The sequence below is a fragment of the Diprion similis genome, chromosome 1 (genome assembly GCF_021155765.1).
Source record: "Diprion similis isolate iyDipSimi1 chromosome 1, iyDipSimi1.1, whole genome shotgun sequence".
NCBI lineage: Eukaryota > Metazoa > Arthropoda > Insecta > Hymenoptera > Diprionidae > Diprion > Diprion similis.
Window position 1 is genome coordinate 13353821 of NC_060105.1, and position 23734 is coordinate 13377554.

Genomic DNA, 23734 nt, shown 5'->3' on the forward strand with positions numbered 1-23734 from the left:
GGCCAAATTGATCAATTTCTTAAATTCTTTTCGGATAATGTACAAAAAATTTGGTCCGTTTTTAGCGTGAACAACTCCTCTAGACTATCGTATTAAATTGAATTTTGATGTCAGCTTTTTAATTACATACCGAGAGGATTCGTTGAGAGTTAACGATGCGAATGACGCTTCTCCGGCTGATAGGCAACCGAAGTTGCATCTTAGACGTAGAAAGTATATCCCAGATGTAACTGCAGTTGCCTATCTATCGGAAAATTTCTTTGTTCACATAGTTACCTCTCAAGGGTTCTTCCTGATATGGTCAGCGTAGTACAAGATAATGAAAAGATCTTGAAGATAAAGAAAATATCTAGATAAAAGATTATTCCTATAGAAATCCACCCAGATAAGATGAATGTTAAAAAACAGTAATTATCTGTTTGGATAATAAAATTATCATTATTTTCAACGAGATAATCGAAAAGATAACGATTATAAAAAACGACCATCTTTATAGTGAAAAATAAGAATTTTTGATTCGATAATAATAAAATATGATATGTTGTTGCTGCAGATAATTTTTTTTTTATCAATGCAAAGAAAGATTCGGTAAAATTGTCTTTATCCGCCACGAACAAAATTATCTTCGTTTGTTTTAGACAATCCTGTTTGTAATCTAGTAATTTACGAAGAATTTCTTTCACAAATAGATTTTTTTTTGGAAAATTCATCTTTGCAACAATTACGTCAAAGTCTTGACTTTGTACAGCAGCGTCTCCTGTTCCAATCCTTAAGCAGATTTATCTGTATGAATATGAATGATATAATGGACTCATATTACCTCTATAAAATAAAAACTGAGGTGGATTTATCTAATTGTAAGTTGATTATCTTAGATAAAATTATCCACGTCCATGAAACCATACTTATTGAAAAAAAAGAAAAATCATTCTATTTATCAATAGTAACGAATTTGATTCAGGATATTGAATTGATCTATCAAAGATAACGAAATCTGTGTTACATTGATCTTCTAGTTGCATAGTAAACCCCCACTTTTTCGCATTCTGCCAAACTAAACATAATTGAATGTCATCCTATCTCCAAACCCATCGACAAAATTACATGTAAATAAATAATTCGTGCCACTGATCCACTGATTCCACGTCAAAATTCTATAAAGTTTTCCATAATATATATATATATACATACACAGTTCGAAAGTGTAGGAGGTGAAAGGTCGTAGCTTTATTTCCTCCAGCCGCATGCCAAGCGTTCGCTCGCGTACCTAACAAGTTTGAAACGAACTTTTAGTTTCCGAAGTCCTGACACGTACGGATCAAAAATCATTTCATCTTCCCTAAACATATAATTTTTCTTTATTTTCCTTTGTTCCGTTTGTTTAATTTATTACCTCGTTAATTATACGTACATAAAGTTCTTTCTTTCGTTTTTCTTTTCATTTATCTACATACATGTATACATATGACGCGTATCACGAAGGTGTCAAATCCTTGTACTGAGTTGTCCTAAGCTACCCCCCCCCCCCCCCCCCCCCCCCAATGACCGACTTCTCGCGTAACAAATGAAGACCGCAGGCCGCAGCTTTGCTCATAGTGAGACACAGCGGTCATATGTGCCAGTGTGTGCAGGGACTGAATAATGTATAATGCTAACGTGGGGAGTGTTGAGTTCCGAATCGACGTTAAAAGGGGAGAAAGACAAGAGCAGTTGAGTGCACCTCTAGTTACACGTACTCAATGCTTTATTATTGACTTATCCAATTTTGTAAAGCAGAATTGCAAGTATACGTAGATAGCTGATTATATAGGTGTAAATAATAATTTAATACGGGGTAAATCCGCACATAATTGTACATAATTTATGCAAACCAGTGTACATTTTAATGATCGATATTTGTACAATGCTCCTTGAAATTCTAAATAGCGGGGAGTCGTCGTTCGATTGTGAACATTTGGAGAAATTATTATGGGTTACATTCAGTTTCTATAATGCAGGCGTATTTATACTCTGTGTTAAATTTTTTTGTGTTAAATTATTTCTACGATAGAATTCGGATATATTGTTAATAAATTTCCTTATACATATACTTGCCTATAAACAAGCCGTAAAAATAGTAATTTTTGTTCAGGTACTTTTAAAACCAATTCAATTACTGGCAGTGCCATTGAGTGTGATATAGTGTGCTGTGTTACAAGTTCGGAAAGTAGGCGATTTCCGACAAGTATGAAGTTTGCAGTATGAAACGAAAGCGAGCGCTGTAATCACAAAAGTCAAAATTGTACATCCGCTATTTTTTCTTATACCTGTGTCGAAAAAATTTACAACGCATAAAATTGGTGTTAGGTGACACACGCTTAATGACACGGTGCGTAAAATCTAGTTATTTGAAAGTGCGCATGCGTCAAAGAAAGCCTTAGTTCGTAAAATCGAGCACATATGTTCTACGCATGCGCCAATTACATTTTACCGCGCTGTTCGGAAATGGGACAGTTTACGCACGCTCCGGAGGCTTCGAAAATGGAACTTTCCAAGCGAGTGTTGAAAAAAATCTTTTGTCCTTGATACTATCTTATTTTCATGAAATATTGTTTTCACTTTTTATAAAATTGTTAAAGTAGTCGAATAAGAGTGATAGCGAGTGGAAGACGGCGGACAAGTAAGTCAATGTGTAACTTTACGAGGTTAAAGTAATTAACGTTATCGTAATGATACATTAGAGAAAAATCACTATTTTCTTACATAATTTTACAATGATTTTTAAGGAACCAAGATTTCGAGATATGAGTGTGTTTTGTTTCATTACGCGGTTTACCGAATTTCAGGCAATTCGTGAAATTTCGTCAAATATCTTGAATCCCGAATACTTCTGTAGAATTATGAGAATACAAGTGAACTGAAATTTTCCATTTTCAAAAATCTTAAGACATTTGAGTACTAACTCTGGTTGCTAGCTTCAACTTCATCCTCCGTGAGTTCCCCTTTAGTTCATCGTAATGTGATACTGTCTGGGGGATGAGAATGTCGATGTTTTCTACAAAGCCCATTTTTACCAACATTAATTTCTGAAAAATTATATGATGAATAAATCGATTGATTAACGACGGATAATGAAATCTTTTGTAGAGAGAAGAAAGTTATCTTGAAACATCAGTTGCAGATGTTATTTAATAATTCTACTACGTTTCATAATCGAAATATTTTTTACTATATCAAGTAACTACCAAATACCTAGAAGACGTATTAAAATCGTAAATTTTATTCATTGTTACAGATGACAATAAAATTAAAAAAAAAAAAAAAAAAAAAACTTTATTCAGTGGCAAAAATGTTGTAATACGATCAAGTGAAGACAGTTTTTTCTGAACCAAGAAATATTATATTTACTTAAAAATACACAATCTGAATGAGAAGTAACGAAAGAAAAAAAAAAAACGCCGTTCTTCGTAAATGCGAAGCGAAGAAGATCAAACTGATTAGAACAATCTCTGCTATAGTAGTGATTAGTAAACAATACCGAATCGAAAGACCATTTAATGAATGTACAAATAATGATAATTCATCGATATTGTGCTAATCGAAGTTGAGCAATTCGTAAGTTGTTTCAAATCTGATCGTTCAGCCTCTCATCTAATCTAATTTATCTAAAGTTTTAGGTAATTAAATATCCGTAGAAAGACATGATCAGTATGATAATCAGAATGAAAATATTGCTGGTTAAAAATGTAAAAACAATACGGAATTGAAGTTTATTATGATTGTGAATAAATGTACACGTGGAGTTAGAATGAAGAGACTCACATTACATTCGAATAAATTAGGTGTTTTTTTTTCTCTAAATTATATACGTGGGTAAATATTAATACAAGTGTTGAGTACAAGTGCAAGAATAAGAGAAGGCCGAACATCTTCTTATTATTTCTTCTTCTTGTTTTTGCTGTTTGAGTTCGTTGGGCATATTGAGCGAAAGTTACCACGATGCTACTGTATATACACAATTCTCTCCGCGGTGACATGTCATGGCGGATGGAGCAGCAGGCAGTCATATCGTGACCTTAATCCTTTCGATCGTAATCGACTTCTGACGGTTGTTATATCTATTCGATGCCCACCACAGCCGCGCCAAGCAACGTTATATGCGAAGAATAAAATTTATCACGAAAGTGATCGCCACTTTCACACACGGTATAGGATGATGCTGAAGTTAGGAAGTTAAGAAGTTAGTAACGTTAACGTAACTTGGGGGGAAAAAAATCGTCATTATTAGGCAATTTTAGAATGATTTTTTCTCAAAGAGTTAACTTTTGACAATATAATATCACGAGTATATTTTATGTTTATACTGATTTTACATTAAATATCGGAAATTCCTGAAGGTGTAAAGTAGCCATTTTTTAATTCTTTAACGTTACTGTAACGATACGTGTTTAGAAAAAACCGTTACTTAGCACCTTTAGAAATGTCCGAAATTTATTAAACCAATACAAACAGAATATGCAATTATTTTGACCAACCAACTCCTTGAAAATCGTTTCAAAAATGTCCAATAATAACGATTTTTAACCCTGAAATTTTTCGTTACGTTAACGTTACTCACACTTTACCCTCATAAAAATAAACCGTACAATATGGCGCATTATATATCGTTCCGTGGCGCCTCAACCTTTATTTATGGTTCGACTTACCCAGAAGATGGTTCTTCATACCATTTTCATGGACAAGATGAAATTTTTAACGGTTCATAAGATCTTAATTTGAGGTTGAGAATAATTTATCAGATATTTTTGTCACATAAAATACGCTATGCGCTAAATGAGAGGGAGGGGAAATCATTGCTGCTTTACCAAATAAATTTATCTCCCCCCCCCCCCCCCCCCCCGCGCAGCGGCGTCAGTTTTACCTATTTTTTGGTTTTCACTTTATCTTTGAACACGAATCGATGTTATTCTTTACTAGTAAAAATACAGTTCTCAATAAAATAAACTGTTATTCTTTCAATTCAGCTTCACCTCTGTTTATTATAGATTGCCTACTAAAGAAACAAAGAAGAAGAAAAGAAAAAAAAAAAGATCTGCGTCAGTACGAAATATACGTTTTGTTTGGTGCGATAAAAGCAAAGAAATGATTTGATAAGGAGTAAACTTTTTTTTTTCTTTCTTTTACCAAAACGCTACAACATATTCAAACACTTTCACGAATTTTGCACAAGAAATTTGTTAGCCACTGAAAAAAAAAAAAAAAAAAAGTAAAAAACAAACGAACAAAAAAAAACACGCAACAATAACGATATTAAATTTCAAAATCTGGAAATTTCTATTTGTTCTAACCTCAAAGAAATGTGTTTTCTGACGCCATGATGTGCCCTCGTATAACCCCAACTACGCGAAGTAAGGAGGAGAAGCGCACAAGCGTAACCTAACCTAGTCTAGTCTTGTCTGACCTACCTACAGAAGACCGTTTAACCATACATACATATCTATATCGTATACGTGCACACTTCGTGCATTAACCCTTTGAGTCATGGTGGTAAGTATTCTTACCGCCTATTTCCTATTCATTTTTTGTATATTCCGAGAAGTTTTCAATATATTTCTGATATATGCTAGATGATTATTGTCAGAAACAAATTGATTGAAGAAAATCGTTGATTACGAATCTGAAATCTGATTTGAAAAATTCAAGATGGCGGATCTAATATGGTGGACGAAGATTTCAAGTTCGATCGAATCCGAAGGAAAAACTCTGTACAGGGGTTTTTGGGGTCGCTGATTACGAATCTGAAATCTGATTTCAATAATTCAAGATGGTGGATCTAATATGGCGGACGAAGATTTCAAATTCGTTCGAATCCGAAGAAAAAACTCTGACCAGGGGTTTTTGGGGTCGCTGATTACGAATCTGAAATCTGATTTCAATAATTCAAGATGTTGGATCTAATATGGCAGACGAAAATTTCAAATTCAATCGAATCCGAAGAAAAAACTCTGACCAGGGGTTTTTCGGGTCGCTGATTACGAATCTGAAATCTGATTTGAAAAATTCAAGATGGCGGATCTAATATGGTGGACGAAGATTTCAAGTTCGATCGAATCCGAAGGAAAAACTCTGTACAGGGGTTTTTGGGGTCGCTGATTACGAATCTGAAATCTGATTTCAATAATTCAAGATGGTGGATCTAATATGGCGGACGAAGATTTCAAATTCGTTCGAATCCGAAGAAAAAACTCTGACCAGGGGTTTTTGGGGTCGCTGATTACGAATCTGAAATCTGATTTCAATAATTCAAGATGTTGGATCTAATATGGCAGACGAAAATTTCAAATTCAATCGAATCCGAAGAAAAAACTCTGACCAGGGGTTTTTCGGGTCGCTGATTACGAATCTGAAATCTGATTTCAATAATTCAAGATGGTGGATCTAATATGACGGACGAAAATTTCAAATTCGATCGAATCCGAAGAAAAAACTCTGACCAGGGGTTTTTGGGGTCGCTGATTACGAATCTAAAATCAGATTTTGAAAATTCGGTACGGCGAATCTAATCAGCGACATCGAAAATCCCTGAATAGTTTTTTGACCGTATTCGATGAAATTTGAAATGTTTCGAGTTTTTCAAGTTTAATTTCAGATTTGTAATCAACGCTCCCGATAACCATAAAATACTATCTTGTTATAAAAGTTGATTCACAATCAGCACAATAACGTGTATCTCGAAGAGTTAAGCTATCACAGAGGCCGCAAAACGTGACAAAAAGGACAACAATTCAAAGTTGACAATTGGCGCTATATATCCTCCTCGAGGCAGGAGGCTTTACACTTGAATGCAATCAAAAGTTACGTGGTGTTGGGATACCGCGAAAACTTTTTTATCAACCGTACAACGTACCGTTTCTTTCATGCATATTTTATATTATCCGCTAAGCCACAGCTCAACATCACATTTAATACGTGTAACGTTCATTACATAACGAAAAATTGCGAATCTCTATATTTGGATTAGCATTGATATTAAGAACACTTGACTCGTAGTATATTTATGTACATAACGATGTACGAAAATGTGTGAGACTGAAGTTAGTAACGTTAACTCAACATGGGGGGGGGGGGGGGGGGTACTATTTTGCAAGTTTACAGTGACTTTAAAGTAGTAAAGCTTCCAAACAATGAAAAAAAAGTTTTATCTTAATATAATTCGTTGTAATATCAGAAATTTCTGTAACAGTGAAATAACGATTTGTTTCGAAACGTAAAATGATTACAACAACGTTACTGACTTGAGTCTGATGAAAATGTGATATAGATCGAATAATCTAATCGGTTCAAGGGGACGTCAAACCTCCGTCAAAAGGGTTAAATCGTTTTTAGCAATACTTAAATACTCTTTCTCAGTATACATGAAATATTTTTAAACTTTGGTTAATTATCGAGCTCCTTATGATTCAGCCCTATTGTTTTGACCAATGAAAGTTCGAAAAATTGATTATAAAGAACGATTGCGTGTATGGTTGATCGTCGGAACACGAGGTAGGTTAGACTAGGTAAGCAGATTACAGGACAAAAAACGTCGCATTTAATAGTCACAGGTTGAAATGAGAGAGGAAAACAACTGCAACAGGCACGCGTAGGTATACAATGTCTATCTATATGCTCGTAATACGAATACGTGTATTATATTATACTCGTCATATCGTTATCGCTATACAATATGTATATCATATATATGTATATGTAGCTATATACTACACAGATGGATGTATTCTATATGTACATATATATAGAGGCACGCATTATACTTCATCGGCTGCAACACGTACGTCATAATATGCATTTGCATACATAGTATAGAGGATTTTTTTTATTTTTTTTTTGTTTGTAGCTTATTTTCAACAGTGTATCAAAATTTTGTTTTACTTGCCGACACCAAAATGCTCTCTTATAACTGCAGACTACCGATCAACGAATTAATTATTCGACAAAAAATTAAATATTCACAATTAAACCTTTGCATAAAATTTATTCAACATTTGTTAAGGCAAATTTTATTTCATTTTACTTTTATTTTCTTTTTTTTTTTCAATTTGCTTCAACCTCGAAGGCTTCTAACGTCTGCCAGAAAAAAAAAAAAACCAACTTGCGAAAAGATCTTCTCTTGATAAAGTGAATTTCACTAGGTATAAATAATATTTATATAATCGTAGCGTTTATATCTGTAGATGATTTTAATATCAGCATATTTGTCCATGACTATGTACTTATATGTATTTAACATATTTAATATATATATATATATATATATACGCCGATCGCATCATCGGAGCTTCGGTCACTTTTGAACAATAGAAAGTTTTATTCGAAAGATTAATATCCTGCTGAATAGCGATCAACGATGAATAAAACGAGAACGAGAACGAGAACGAGCGAATCACGACTTGATATTCGCAGCAATAAACTTGGCCTTTCAATTCTCTGCAGTATATATGTTACATGCATATGTATAGTTTTCGTTTACGTTTGTATATAAACGTACGTGGGTAGCAAATATACCGAAGGAAGTCCGAAGTTGTGAAGAGAGAGAGAGAGAAAAAAAAAATTTGTATACAAAAAATCACGCGCTTCAACATCATTATTCATCTTCTCTCCCGCAGGTTGATTAAAAATTATCTAAGAATTATTAGCCGTAGAATCGTGAACACGAGTTGACGAGGAACGCGATAATAAATAAAAAGAAAATCAGACCAAGGGATTAAAATTTGGTAATATTTTAAACGGAAATCCAACTTCTATATTTATATTCTTCGTACATCAGAATAATAAACTTGTTCTGAAATTTCGAAAAAATTATGCACTGGATCCAAACACACGGTAATCGTTTGGTTACTTTTCGACTTATCATAATATTATAATAACTTCCCGATCATCCACTCGTTCAATCGGATGTTCAGTTTTTTCATCTCCGTTTAACGGAACGGAAAAGGGCGGGGGGGGGGGGGGGGGGAGAATTCAAATCACGAGACTAGAGCGATTCTCTCTAGAGTGATTAATCTTGTGAATAAATGTAGTATAGTTGACATTTTTTGTACAATATAATTGGGCTTATCGAGACGTTTATTTATACACGAGTTCGAGTATGTATGCGCGTATTTACATTTTGTAGATATAATTCGCTGCTCGTCGATAAATGATTACCATTTACTTTTATCATATATACATTTATTAAATGTATTATTAGTGCGGTAGATTAAATTCGTATTAAAGATTTGAACTACGAGATGTGTGTAGAAATACGCGTAACTTTTTATCACGACGAAACGGTACCTCAAAATGATTGTACACATGCCTGCGTGCGGCGTGTATTTTTAGATGTATAAAAACTATTTTTCTCCGGGTAACTAAACTGAACACGATCATCGTCAGGAGTGTAGGTACCACCTATGTATATAAAGTATTATTTCGGACATTGCGAAAATGATCGTACGCGATGAAGAAACGTAAGTTCGTTGTATGAATAAATCATGATGTCTTTGGTAAACGTGGTTTCTCTCCAATCGTCAATTAACGGTACACACGTAACAATTTAGAAGTCAAGTGGTGTTGGTATATATTAATATATGCATTCTGAGCTTAAGTTTGAAATTCAAGTTTCAAGAGAAAGAGAGAAAGTAAGAGAATATCAAAGAATAGAATAAACGATGAAAATTTGTGAGCGAAACAGTCTCGTCCGTCGTCGTCATTGTTGAGAAAGTTCTCGAGAATTTCTTATTCCTTGGTAACGTGAATTAAAGACGTCGATTGGCCCGATATTAAAGAAGCCAGTTGAAGTCGTGCTTAAGGAGTAAACTAGGTACGGTGTAAGAGAGAAGCAACGCTATAGAGAGAGAGAGAGCGAGAGAGAGAAAGAGAGGGGGGGAAAGGAGGGGGAAGATAAGAAATAAATGTAAAAGGTAAAAGTTTGGCGAAGGAGGAAAGCGACAAGTGTAACGTAATGGCGATTGCTGGCGGTTAGGCGGCGGAAGAACGCCGCGGCCGTCTAGTCGCTCGAGTCGAGTCGAGTAGCCGACCGACAAGTGCGCGCAAAGGGGGAGAAATGAAATAAATGCGCGTGGCTACCGAAGCGTCCCTGCTCCCGCCATATCGGTAAACGTAAAGCACGCATCTTTTCACGAACACGTAACATCCACGAACGAATTGGAGCACAGACACGCGCGCTTTGGATATTCTTCGGCTATAGCCAGGCCATCTATCCGTGCATCTATCTAGCTGATTGCCTGCCCGATGCTTTAGATGCTTATTGCGTTTGTCTGCGGAGAAAGACGCATGGATAGCGGAACGTAGCTGGGCATCGTAGCCAAGAACCCGGTAAAACTATCGATGATTATGCACCGGAATTATGTAGGGATTGATCTACGTACCTCCTTCTAACGAATCAGTCGTTCGCCGAGATGAATAACGGCGTAATATTTCGCTGTGGGAAAATCACCCTTCGAATCACGGTACACAATGTTAGTCGGGCGCACTTGGCGTTTCGGTGTTTGGTCCCGGTTTAATCCGGGTTTTACTCCGTATTTTGGGCTTTTGGTTGCACAATTATGGGCCCAAGGGTCCCGCGCGCCCACCCGACACCCCGCACTCGCGAAAGTCACTCAATTGTCAACCGAAATAAGTAATAATTAACAGAGAACGCTTGCGAAGCACGGCCGAGCGACTCTCTCCCTCACTGGAGGAAAATGGCGGCCCCCCCGAGCGAGTAGCGCGCGCCTCCGATCATCGCCGAAATAATACGAACGAATGAATTACAAATGTTGTCCAATGTATTTTCACCGTTCGAATATCCGCCGATCGTCAAACCGGCTACGGATGGAGGTTCGCCGATGCCCCTTTCGACACGCCTCGCAAACCACGCGATTTTTCTTTCGGAGTATTTTCGATCAGGATTAGCTTCGTTTACGTCAAAAGCTCACTCATCACTCGTCGTTTGTTTCTTCGTAAACAACAACGACGCGCTGTGTCGTTGTTGAAGATGCATCGGGAAGTTATGTCGTACGGATTTATTCCTTCTACGTATTATAGTATGTATGTATAATAACACGGCTTTCGATTGCCCGAAAAATTTCTGTATTTAATTCATAACTCGTATCATACGAATTGATAAATTAATCGCTAATCGCATCGTTGAACAAGATAGTTAAGTTCAGCGGTAACAATTAATACCATTCAATTGTTTCAAGTCACCGATACAAAGCAGTTGTCCAACGTGGATATGTCGACTTGCAGTCTTTTGAGTGGCGTCATCTGTTCGACGAACACAAAGGTTTCAACTTCGTTATTTACTCGCATGTATCACAAAGCTGGGCGAAACTAAACTGCAATCGAGAGTCTCTTGTGGTATAAACGTGAATCCGTACCTCACAGTCTGTTTCGAGTATACAGTCCGAGGTCTGTTTCAGTCTGTTTACACCAGTCAGCTGGAAGATAATGGACGGGTTTTGATTTTAGCTGCTGATGCGTAGTGCGTCAGGGCGTTCCATTGGCAATTCTTTTACGACATTACGCGACATACGAGTATAACTTGGATCAAATTGGAGCGAGTCAATTCTATAAAAGAGTCGAACATGTCGGACGTTAAGAGCTTGGAGCACCCAACTTTGAAGGTAAATAGCGTGTTTCGTCAACTCGAAACGTCAGAATTTATTATGATGGCTGAATCTAAATCCTCTTCGAATTCATCAAATCCTGCTTTACGATGGTAGAAATTTTTTCTTTCGGGCACTTGTAATATTCAGATAAACAAATGGCGTTTATTTTTACAGCTGCTATTTCATCTTTCTAATATTCTTACCGTTTTTTAACGAATCTACGATAAGATTCACGAATGTATGTATGTATGTACCTGTCATACACACCCGCGTAAGAATTGTGTTTTTCTCGCCAAGGGCATGCAGACTTCGTATCGGCATCGCTTTTCGCATAAATCGTTTGTTTATAGTTTGTGATGTCTAGGTTTGCGGTAGTTTTTCTTTTCTTTTTTTTTCTTTTTGTCATACCTTGACAAGTAAATATTACGTTCAATCTATCGTGTATAAAAAACGTTCAAGAATACAATTTGTTTTCACTTAGTCAATGCCTGAATAATGCATTCACAGTTGATGATAACGCTGTTGACGAACTACTCATAGCAAAGCTTAATTACTTTTCTTCTTCCTATTTATAACTGAAACCATTTATTCACTGCTTGACCTTGGATTACTACAGCAGATAAATGAATTCATACTTGCTGTATACACTCAAGATTTTTTGCACGCATCTTATATTCTTATTTTGTTATAAAATACCAAGTCCCCAGATCGCAGGTCATTTATTAATATTAACATTACTCCAAAATAGTCAAATTATAGGACATATAGAGATAACATCGTCATAATGATCTGTCAGTTTATAAACAGCTTATACCGATTCTATATAAAACTTTGATGCATCATCATTTTCATCATTAAAACACACTTAGAATATCAACTATTTTCTATATCCTATTTCAGAACTTTAAGCATGATAAATATTAGACGCACTTCGAATAATGGTGATAAAAAAATTATGGAATCTGTGTAGTACTAACAAGGAACATCAGTCGGTGTCATCCTCTGATTTCATTGAGACTCATTTATGTTTTAAAATATTGATAGCTAAGAGACACATATTTTTTTTTGCCTGCGGAAAAACGGTATAAAAGGATGAAAACGACCCCAAAGATAGGCACTCAACACGATGATTTCTTGACGTGCTTCATGTATTTGAATGAAACCAACACTGAAATGTTTTTTTAACGAATAGGAAAACTTCAGCATTAGTTTCATTCAAATCCATCAACCACATCAAGAATCATCTCATTGGGTGTCATTTTCACCCCTCTAAACCGTTCGAAGATAAAAAAAAAATTCTACAACATACATGAGTCTTGACAAAATCAGAGCGGAACACCAATCTGATGTTCTTTGTCAGCAAACCTTTTTTATTTAATATTAGCATGATTATTTCTGATTCGCTTTTTTGAAGGATCGATTTGCTGGAGATTAACAATAACTAGAGAACAAAAATTTTCCACTGGCTTGTGATATCTAAATGACACAGCAATGATTCAATTAATGTATAACTTGACCCCATTCCCAAGCCTAGATCTTGCCAAAATTTATATATAAATTTATAAGACATGCAAAATGTAAAAATTCACAAATAGCACAATTTTATTCCCATCAAATGATGTACTGCGTGCAATTTCACGAATTACAACGTCCTGCATTAATTACAGGAAGCTAACACAATGGATAAACAATTTTTATGAACAATTTCTTACATAAGAACAAAAAGATCTGCATCTGACAATTGGTCAATTTGGCTTGTAATGCTGAAAAACAATCTATTATTGTTGCAAATTGTCATGAGATAGCTGCCCATAAAAGATTGATTAAATTTTGTATTTGGTTTCAAATTATCCAACAAAGCTCACTGAAAAACGATAACAACAATACAAGTTGTGTAGATACCTGATCTGATATACAAGTAATTGTGTTCTAGGTGCCGTACGAGCTGTTAAATAAAAAATTTCGATCTGCTCAAAAAACTTTGGATCGTGAAGTTTCTCACGTCCAGACAGCGGCAAACGAATTGGAGAAAGGATTAGTGGTAGAATCAGGAGGAGTGGCCAGCGGTGAAATAACTCGTCTGTTAGGAGGTGTTGTAGCCAGACTTCAAGTGCTGAAGCGTAAAGCACAAGAATCAATCGCTGAAGAGCTGCAGGCTGGTATGGTCTGCAAAAGACGACTGGATCATTTAAAGGAACATGCAAATACAGCGCCATGTGCTGTCAACCAGTGGAGAAGACAGAGACTGGACAGGATGCTGGTCGAATATTTTTTACGCAAAGGATATTACACGACTGCCACCAAGTTGGCTGATAATAGTGAATTAAGGGATTTGACTAACATTGGTAAATAGTAATGTTGTCTGAGGGATAATTCCTGACAATTGAAACACACATTATAAACTATCTTTTCTTTTCTGAAAAATTCGTGCAGTTATCTAACTAATGATAATCTTATTTATTTTCATGCTTCATTCATTCCGAATTCTTTATCACTTTAGGTATTAGCTATTTTAAAATGACTTAACTATGCGAGTGTGACATTCTTGATTTTGCCTATTAGTAGAACGTTTCTATAAGAACATCTGTAATTTTTAATCGTATCGTATTAATAATATCAAAGAAAAAAGTCAGTTTTACTTTTCCACAAATATTGACAGCTTCGTGTGGATTGGTGATCAAAAAATGCCAACGAACTACTCTATTCTAAAAGGAATGAAAGTTGAACTTGAAGATTATGTACTGATCTTTATCATATATATGTTACGAAACATCATTAAACTTTCAACTCAATTTTATTCTGGTACTTTTGAAACTCCCGTCATGCCAGATTTACCTCACCTCTTCATATTTATTTTCAGATGTGTTCATGGTATCAAGAGAGGTGGAAAAATCTTTGGCCAACCATGAGACAACAAGATGCTTGGGATGGTGTCATGACAATCGGTCCAAGCTGCGCAAGCTGGGCAGCACTATGGAGTTCAATGTACGTGTACAAGAATTTGTTGAATTGGTACGAGCAGATCGTAGACTAGACGCAGTAAAACATGCCAGAAAGTGTTTTGCCAACTACGACGACTACCAGCTTCAAGAAATTCAATGCTGCATGGGGCTTTTGGCATTTCCAGCTAACACTGAATTGAGTCCTTACAAAGATTTGCTTGATGAAAAAAGGTGAGATTTATTCGTTGGTTTAATAAGATCCTACAATGTGCTTTGTTTCAATAATGTTGACGTTTTAATAACTTTTTCATAAATTCAGTTTTATATTGAAATTTCCGTTTCAGTTTATTCAGAGCTTAGATTATGAATGCTTGAATTGTTATTAATTTACCTAATTCGAATTGACCGTAAAAACATCTTTTGTCTGTAAATTGAATTTGATATTGATGTTTACATGTAGACTTCTCATCGACATCTTATTATAATGTTTATATTTGCCGTCAGGTCAAGGTAGTATTCAGACATTTTTTTAATCGATCATCCTCCAATGTTTTCACCCCAACTATGGGTTTCCTTCAGGGATCATGCGTTAAGCATCTCTATTAATCAAATCAAGCGACTTCTCATACAGGAGAAAAAAAAAAACAGACTAAAAACTTATGGTCAGGCTATTGTAACATAAGTAGTGAATACAGGGACCCTTATTCTTCGTAGCACTTTAACTCGAAACAGGTTTTGAAGTTGAAGTCTTGACTCGAAAGGACAACTGGCCAAGATATTTGGGTTGGTATCTGAAGAATAAGTGATGCATACATTTTTTTCCGCCTCAAAACAACTTGCCTCCCCTGATTAAAATATGTAAGTGTTGAGTAGTTTTTGTGTTTTTGTTTGCCTATGTGAATCCTGAATATTGCAGGTAATTAATAGTTCTTTTGTTTCAAGGGTGTGAACACTATTATTCGTCATAATAGATTTAAAGTATCCACTCAAAAGGTTCACGTTTTGTAGATGTCAAGTAGCACTTTATACCTGCTGTGATGATTTCCAAAAACTGTGAACCTTTCAGGCGTACTTTACATTTACTATGGCGAAAAGTATGTTTCTTGAAAAGGATTTGCAGTTTAGGTCGAATTGTTGTAGGATGATCGACTAATACAACGTATGCTTACTATCCTAACTCAATCGCCAGTATGAATAAACATTTACATCAACATCGATGTTTCCTTCTTGTTTTTTTGCAATAGCTCTAATCAGAGGAAAATTTGTTCCGCAGATGGGAAAGGTTGATTGAGCAGTTTCGCCATGAAAACTACAGGCTATTTCAACTGGCTAGTCAGAGTGTATTCACTGTGGCATTGCAGGCAGGTTTGTCCGCCCTTAAAACCCCACAATGCTACAGTGCTAATAGGGAAGGCAAAAATCCGAGTTGCCCAGTTTGTAACGAGGCACTAAACGAACTTGCATCTACTTTACCTTTTGCTCATTGTTCGCAATCTCGACTTGTCTGCAGTATCAGCGGCAAACCCCTGAACGAATACAACCAACCAATGATGATGCCTAATGGATATGTTTATGGTGAACACGTGAGTTATCCTGATTTTAATTTTTCCTTCATCATCAGTAATATAGTGTATTGTAAGTTTTATCACGATTACGAACATTTGTAGCAATGTTTCCACTTTTTCCGATCAGCTTGAAGCCTTTGAATCATTTCAGTCACTGAAGAAAAGATAGAGTTATGGAGACATGCAACAAATTTAAAGTTTTGGCAGCAATTGTTAATAAAAAATGTAAAGTAGGCTTATACCAGTATTTGTACCAGTATCGTTGTTAAAAATGCAATATTTACAGGCTCTAGAGAAAATGGCACAGGAAAACAATGGAACTGTGATCTGTCCGAAAACCAAAGAAGTATTCCCATATAAGAAGATCGAAAAAGTTTACGTTATGTAAAATACTCGTACTATAAATATTTTCAAGTGTATAATATAAAGTAGAATCTTTTTTCTCTATCTCATTCTCTCATTATGTGAATTTTGAATTAAAAATTATCATTTCTTGTATGCTAAACCCTAATCGTAAAATAAAATCTATTTTCAGTGAAAAATTATAGTTTCTATTTCATCGAATTATTCTCTATGATATATAGCGGTTATGCTATTACTATATTGAATATTTTGTCTACGAACTGCATCCAATGTATTGAAGATTCCTATGTTTTAATTACAATAATGCAGAGGAAAATGCCATATTAATAATCTTAAAGAATGATGATCTTGGTCAGGAATATTAGTTTTATTAGAAATTTGGTATAAATATACTTCACTGTTTTCGTTGAATAGCATCTTTGTGTTCAATAAATATGTAAATCGTCATGAAATCACCGTAAATTTCATTGGCTATGGTCCTCATTTCAATCTCTTTTCTAAATATGTATGTACACTCAACGTTTTTCTGTGTGTCTGTTTGTCCGGATTTTACCATATAACACCAGAATTACTGAACCGATTTTGATTCCTTCTTCTGTGGATGGCTATAATGTCTGGTCAAGTTTTGGGCTATATTTCGTTACAACCACGATCAATAGTTTTGGAAATATAACTACATTCGTAAGCAGTCGGAATGGGATCACACACTTTTGCGACTGCTGACTCAATTATCACAGATACAAGAAAGTTATGTTCAAGTGTTTTCAAGCATCAATAAACTCTATTAAATAATCAGCGAAAGCAAATGGTTATGTCTAATAGTTTTGCCATGCATTTGAGAACATTCGTGGGTATGGCCGCAACGGGTTGCTAGTTTATAGTATACTAGACAAATGAGTGAAAAACTCCAATATTCCTAATGAATCACATAATGGGAATAAGATAGGCTCTATAATGCGATTGTCACGAACTATGAATTCTATCCTTCGTTCATCTTTGCTAGATTTCCACAAAATCAGGGTTCGCAAATTTCTTTCATTTTTTTCAGATCCAAACGGTTCGACTCAATCTTTTGATTTTAAGTACAAATCAAATTTTAGAAAATCGAAACTGTTTATTACATTTTTTAATCATCTTTGAATAATCATTTGTGTACTCATAATTACCAAAGTTGAGACTGTTATTTGATCGCCGAAGAGAGTAGGAATACTAAAAAAAAGTGAGAAAAAGAAGTTCAATGACAAAATGTAGGAACAACGATGCCAAAATTACATAAGACAGATTACATTCATACATGTATTCAATGTTATTTGAAAATTTATGATTCAAGCTTAATAGAAAAAAAATAAGGCTCTGAAAATAGTTGTTGTAGGTTTAAGCATGAAGAAACGAAAGTCCGCTGCTAAAACGTTTCACTGTAATGTAAGTGGAGAACCACGTGTTTCAATAAGAAGGAAAAAACATCTTTCTGTACATGTTATCACTCAATTCAAATGTTTCTTTACACTTCGCCATCACTTTTCTTGACTACATTGCAAACTGAAATTTGTGAAACTTTGGGACATTGATATAATCTATTTCACAACGACCCAAATAAATGGTTTATTCAGTGGTACAAACAAATTACTGTCACAATGCCAAGCGGGCATAACTACAATTCAATGTTCTGTCGTAAAATTCTCAGACATATTTTTTCTGAATCGAAATACATAAAAAATAATTCGGACAGGCACATTTGAAAACGAGTTCTGTCGTTCTTGTAATAAGGCGAGTATATGATGTTAAATATAATTATTGATGATAAATAACTATACATACTAATGAATGTTGATGAATTCGATCGAAACGAGTATGCGATGATATTCAATCAAATGATGACAATATAAAAATATCTGGCCTAGATGAAACTGATTACTAATCGAACATTATACACATACACATATTTCAGCATCGACGTGATTCAAATTTATCCATAAACAGTTCTCTCGTTTTTGTTTTCTCATTTTTATTGTCTGCATTGCTTAATATGAAGGATTGTCTCCCACGAAAATTAAATCTCTAGAGTTTCATCCTGAAGTGGCCAGGTGTAATATGTAGAAAGTAAGCTCATATAACAGTTGATTGAAATAATGAAAAGACAAGATGTATAATTGTTCACATAAGAAAAAGCGTCATCTTACCAAAGTAGTTGTGTAGTATACATGTATTAGTTATACGTGTAATTTTACATATAGTATACAATAAAATATAATATTATCAGGCGCAGCCAGAAAGATAGGAAACATTGACGTACTCAGTACGATATAACCGGTATCTCATAATTTCCAATAATTATTTAAACGATTTGACAATTCTTAGTTCAAATTTGATCAAAGGTGTCATTATAATTATAATGGTGGACTATGTATATATCTATACTTATTTACTGGTCGAAATTCAATAGACGTGATACATTAGATCAACTCGACTCAATCTTTCTAATTAATAATCAGAAAATTTACAAGTATCGATATTTCACCATAACACGTGAAATTGACAACCGTGATATATGTTAAATTTCATTTAGTAAAAGATTAATAGTGATATAAATAAATTTTGCTAGTACGCATCTCACTGTAATTATTAATTTTTTCTTTCATCAGATACAGTAGCATTTTTTGTGCTCAAACACTTTGCTTGGCAAATTATAATTTTTAAACTTTGTTAATATGCAATATAAGCTTTGCTATTGCAGCGTATCTTAAAATTAAATAAATCCCGAATTGCAAAATACAATTAGCAAAATTCGTGATTTAAAATTAATAGTATAAATCGATACTATAAACTAGTAAGCCTCAAACAGTAGTTACAAAACAAGCAATATATGGAAGTAGATCAGTTGGGCATCAGATATTTTTTCAATTTTGCATGCTAGTAGTTCTCTGGAAACTAGATTCTTGAGCTGAAGCACACCCCTGACATTGTAAAGTTCATCAAGATATTTGCAAGTAAAATTCGAAACAAGGTGTTGTTTAAAAATTAATTCCTCCATAATTATTAATATTAGAATACTTTCTTCTCCGAATTAATTCGAAAATCCCCCAGATTTGTAAAAAAAAAAAAAAGGATCGTGAATTGAAATAATAATAACAATTATAATAATTACTAGTGAAATGGTTTTTCAATGGATGTTTAACAATTAATTTCTTAATCATTTTTTTAGATATAGATGCGTGAAAACTCACCCAGAAAACTCTTAAATTTGAAATTCTGCAATTGGCCTTGTCACCGAAGAATCGATGGAATTAATCACGTCAATAGAAAATATTATCTCAGCTGCACGGTAAATCCATTTTTTAAATATTACGGATGATTTTAGGTACACAATATGATGACAGTTATCAGAAAATGAATTAAAATAGGTTTTTAACAATTAAGGGTAGCTGATAAGTACGTAACGAGGGAACTTGAAGATTATAATATAAGTTGGAATATGAAAAATACATTTGAAGAATGACATTTGATCTATACAAATACGCAGAATTAGAGAACAAAGAATCAAATGCTGAAAATATGGTTTCATATAGATTAACTGACATGTTATGCAAAGGAAACCACTCAATCTTAACTGATTAATTAGATTTCTCCAGATCATACAAAGAAAGTAAACGAAATAATAATGATGAACGATTGAATTAAACAATGATGGAATCATACTAGAAGTGGCACAAGTAGAGAGAAATATGATACAAATTGACAATATTAAGTAAAGATATGTACAAATTAAAAGTGCAAAGTCTCACTAAAAGTTTGTAACTTTAAAGATACAATATTCTACCAAGATTTTATTCATCGAATACATGTAGTTTAAAAAATAAAAACCTTGTTCAGGTATGGCTGTTTGTAATACTTGTTTTATTTATATATTTGGGGATGGCCGGCGATGCTCCGACTAAAACATTGTCAATAAAGATATATCACAGCCGTTACACCTGTGATTCCAGACATTCCAGCATTGTTGAGAATATGGAAAAAAGGTTATTCTACTTTAATGTATATTGTCATGATTTAACGGTGTACCTAATTCATCAATAATATTTTAAAAAGGGATATATCATCTGGCCAAGACGAAGTGTTTTGTGTTGCCGTTACAAGGCCAGTATTGATAGCCAAACGTTCTGATGTTCATTCAAATATGGTAGTGACGTACAAAAACGAAAATTTTGTGAAATACCTTGAACCCCTTCTGAAGACTTACGAGTTTCTTCAGAATTTAAAACAGCTAAAAGGACTATAAAAATTAAACAAACGTAGCCCCAATGTATTGAGCCTGCATCGTCCTGGATGTGTTTCTCGAAAAAGAGGCACGATCTCGAAATTAATTTTCAAGCTACGATCCATCTCAAAATATGCGTTAGATTTTCCGAACATTCTTCTAAACGAACTTTTCATATGGAAAGATCTTGATGAATTTAGCAATATCAGGTCGGTCCTCTGGCTCAAAAATCTAGCTTACCGAGAGCTATCAGCATGCGAAATTGAAAAGATATTCAAGGCCTGACTAAGCCACTTCACGTAGAACATCCCGTATTTTATTTGCTGTAAATACAAAACAATAATTTCGCTTCTAGGACCCCATGGTTTAACCATAGAATAAACAGTTCAAAATATATTAAATCGTGATATTTTGTTCCTAAAAAATATAAAAATCTAACACGCATAACGAACTTATTCTAATAACAATATGAATGAAATTTTTTTTAAAACAACAAAATATCATAGAATATTATGCCTGTCATAGAATATTATGCTCCAATTGATAATTCAATATCTTTGTATGTGTTATATCATCAAATTTTATTATGAATTCAGAGTTTGTGCAGAAATTATATGCACGTAGATGTGCATTGCAAGCGGCTTTAATCGGTCCCATCTGAGAGGTATAATTCATATGCCGAAAATTTACTTTTAACTTTTTTCAGACAACTGGTATAGCTGGGTGTATATTTGATAAAGGTGTTATGATACGTTTTATCAATTTTTTTTATAAAATTTCCAATGTCAGTAGGTTTTAGATCCATTGGGATGCAGACAAGCACTTGTATTTTCATGAATGATATATTTGTTAATTATACGATTGATTTTTTTCTACTAGAAAATCAACGAAAGTACCAAAAATGTAATTCCCGTGGCATATCCCTTTCAAAGTTTTGCAAGAAAAGACGAAGCTATTTAAAAAAAAAAAAATGCAATAATTCTCTAAATAAATAATCTCAATATAATCTCATATACGCGCGGAATAAAATCATGGTATACTCAGAACAAAGGAGAGTCTATTAAACTCTTAATAATTACTACATTATAGAGTGCCATGGAATTCCTTTGTCGATACTGATTTCTCAATTATTACACAAAAATTAAATGCAGTCGTTTAATTATTACGCAGGGTTGGGGTGATTTATTATTTGGGGGTCGGAAAAATTTTCATTGGGACGCCCCCCAGATCTGTTACAGATCATTAAAAAAAAATCCTTTTAAAGTTTTCAGCTCTGACAGTTTCAAATGTAAAATACATGCAGTTTTTATAACCAGTTATTTTGTTTTATTCGACTTTGGTATAAATTAAGGGATTTGAAAACGGGCGGAGCTGTTGCTTATAATGACGGGAAAAACCCTGAAAATTTCAAGTTTTATAATTATTGTTCCCTTATATATAAGCCTCATAAAAGTGATGCTATTAAGCTTATTATATACAAAACGAAAGATATTATAAAATTATGATAAAATGTTGAAATTTTCAGGGTTTATTGCCATCATTATAAACAACAACTCTGCCAATTTTTACATCGGTCCCTTAATTTATACCAAATTCATGCAAAACCAAATAACTGATTATAAAAACTACATGTATTTTATATTTAAAACTGTCAGAGCTTAGCGGCACGTGTTCCAGTTGACGTTAAGGTCTAGAACGTAGAAGGAACAGATATGGGGGGTGTCCCAATGAAAATTTTTCCAACGCCCAAATAAGGACCACCTTTGCGCCATAGGCTACCAACATATTCCTCGTCAGTATCTGCGAGTGAAATGTCTTTTATTTCTCACAGGAAATTTGTCGTTTGCAAATTACAACCGTTGGAAATTGGACAATACAATAGCATCTGACACAAGCAAAACACAAATATACCGAATATTTCATCTGGCTCATTTCACAGATTAAGTTGAATAAATTATCTCTTCTGAAAAGTATCTTAGTGTCCACTGCGTTCTTACTTTGCTTTGTAGCCAGTTTGTCTTGGGGCCACGTTCCTTTATCAAATATTCACTTGGTTCTCAAAGTTAACAACCGAATTGTCTGATTTTGCTATCGAGTTTTTTTTTTTTTTTTTTACAATTTTTACAAGAAACAGTTCTGTTTTTTCTTTAGCTTTAGACTTTAGCTAATTGTAAGAAGTGGTAAAGACAGCTAGCCTTATAGTTCTTATTATGGTGAGTATGCATGCAAGAAGAATTACTCGTTATAATTAAGATTTTTGTATTTCCAATTGGATATCGAAGTTACTAACTCAATTTGCATAAAATGCAGTCAAGTTGGTAGTTATAGAATTTCCATGCCATAGTTGCTGAATTTTGGCTCGAGTTTCAAACGCATTGCAACCGTGTACGTAACTCTTCCATTTGGTTTTATCGTAGTAATTTTAAAAAGTACCGTAAACGATACATACGATTTTTTCATTTATTTCTTTAAAAAATGTTATGAGATCTAAGTGTAGGCAGTACGGATCGAGTGCACTGGTTGGCTAGAAATAATAGACTTACGGAACATAGTTATCCGTACTGCTTACACTCCAAGAAAAATTTTATGGTCACAAGAGTGGTGGACAATATTATCATCCGAAAAAATTTTTTAATGCAAATGCGTCAGAAGTGCTGTAGAAATTTTTTACAACTTTGTCTAGAATTCGATCCAATGCAAACCTTGTTTTGTTTTATATTCAAAAATTTACCTTCAAAGTGACAAGATTGAATTCACTTCCAAACTAAAAAAATTTATACGGAAATATGTAATATTCCAATTTCTGGCATCTATGCAATTGTACAGTTACATGGAAGCACAAGTTCTATTTGTGTACTTTCAATTTGCCATTCGTTTCTAATCTGCACTATAGTTATATACATACAAATGCAGTACATTATTTTTTTCAGGTTTAACAATTTTGTCACGTATAAAAGTGCATGACAAATAATCATT

At 34.2% G+C, this 23734-nt stretch overlaps 2 protein-coding genes and 2 long non-coding RNA genes across 8 annotated transcripts in view; 2 read left to right on the forward strand and 2 right to left on the reverse strand.

Annotated features, from left to right (window-relative positions):
• The window catches only part of LOC124412136 (C-terminal-binding protein), a 37246-nt gene extending 26207 nt beyond the window's left edge, over positions 1–11039 (reverse strand). For 2 of the 5 annotated variants that reach the window (XM_046892399.1, XM_046892489.1), the window contains exon 1: positions 10410–11036. The gene's annotated coding sequence lies outside the window, so the exon portion shown is untranslated. Of the gene's footprint in view, positions 1–10409 lie in introns of all 5 variants that reach the window. The other 3 variants (XM_046892316.1, XM_046892237.1, XM_046891822.1) reach the window with 3 other exon arrangements.
• On the forward strand, positions 7563–23050 carry LOC124412839. The gene is made up of 3 exons (XR_006929827.1): positions 7563–7576; positions 9415–9416; positions 22916–23050. It is a non-coding gene; the product is annotated as an uncharacterized LOC124412839 (long non-coding RNA).
• On the forward strand, positions 11401–16644 carry LOC124412698 (E3 ubiquitin-protein transferase MAEA). Its single transcript, XM_046892838.1, has 5 exons — positions 11401–11648; positions 13567–13978; positions 14494–14806; positions 15849–16158; positions 16427–16644. The coding sequence occupies exons 1-5, from the start codon at positions 11610–11612 to the stop codon at positions 16526–16528; spliced, it is 1176 nt and encodes a 391-aa protein (XP_046748794.1). The 5' UTR covers positions 11401–11609; the 3' UTR covers positions 16529–16644.
• On the reverse strand, positions 18094–23669 carry LOC124412883. The gene is made up of 2 exons (XR_006929832.1): positions 23490–23669; positions 18094–18574 (listed from the first exon to the last, which is right to left on the reverse strand). It is a non-coding gene; the product is annotated as an uncharacterized LOC124412883 (long non-coding RNA).
• Positions 23670–23734: the final 65 nt, after the last annotated feature.

Excerpts from the sequence above, each read along its gene's own strand:
- LOC124412698 (XM_046892838.1), top strand. The coding sequence starts at position 11,610 with ATGTCGGACGTTAAGAGCTTGGAGCACCCAACTTTGAAG. Across the intron at positions 11,649-13,566 it reads TGGAGCACCCAACTTTGAAG|GTGCCGTACGAGCTGTTAAA; the intron begins GTAAATAGCGTG and ends ATTGTGTTCTAG. Across the intron at positions 14,807-15,848 it reads GATTTGCTTGATGAAAAAAG|ATGGGAAAGGTTGATTGAGC; the intron begins GTGAGATTTATT and ends TTTGTTCCGCAG.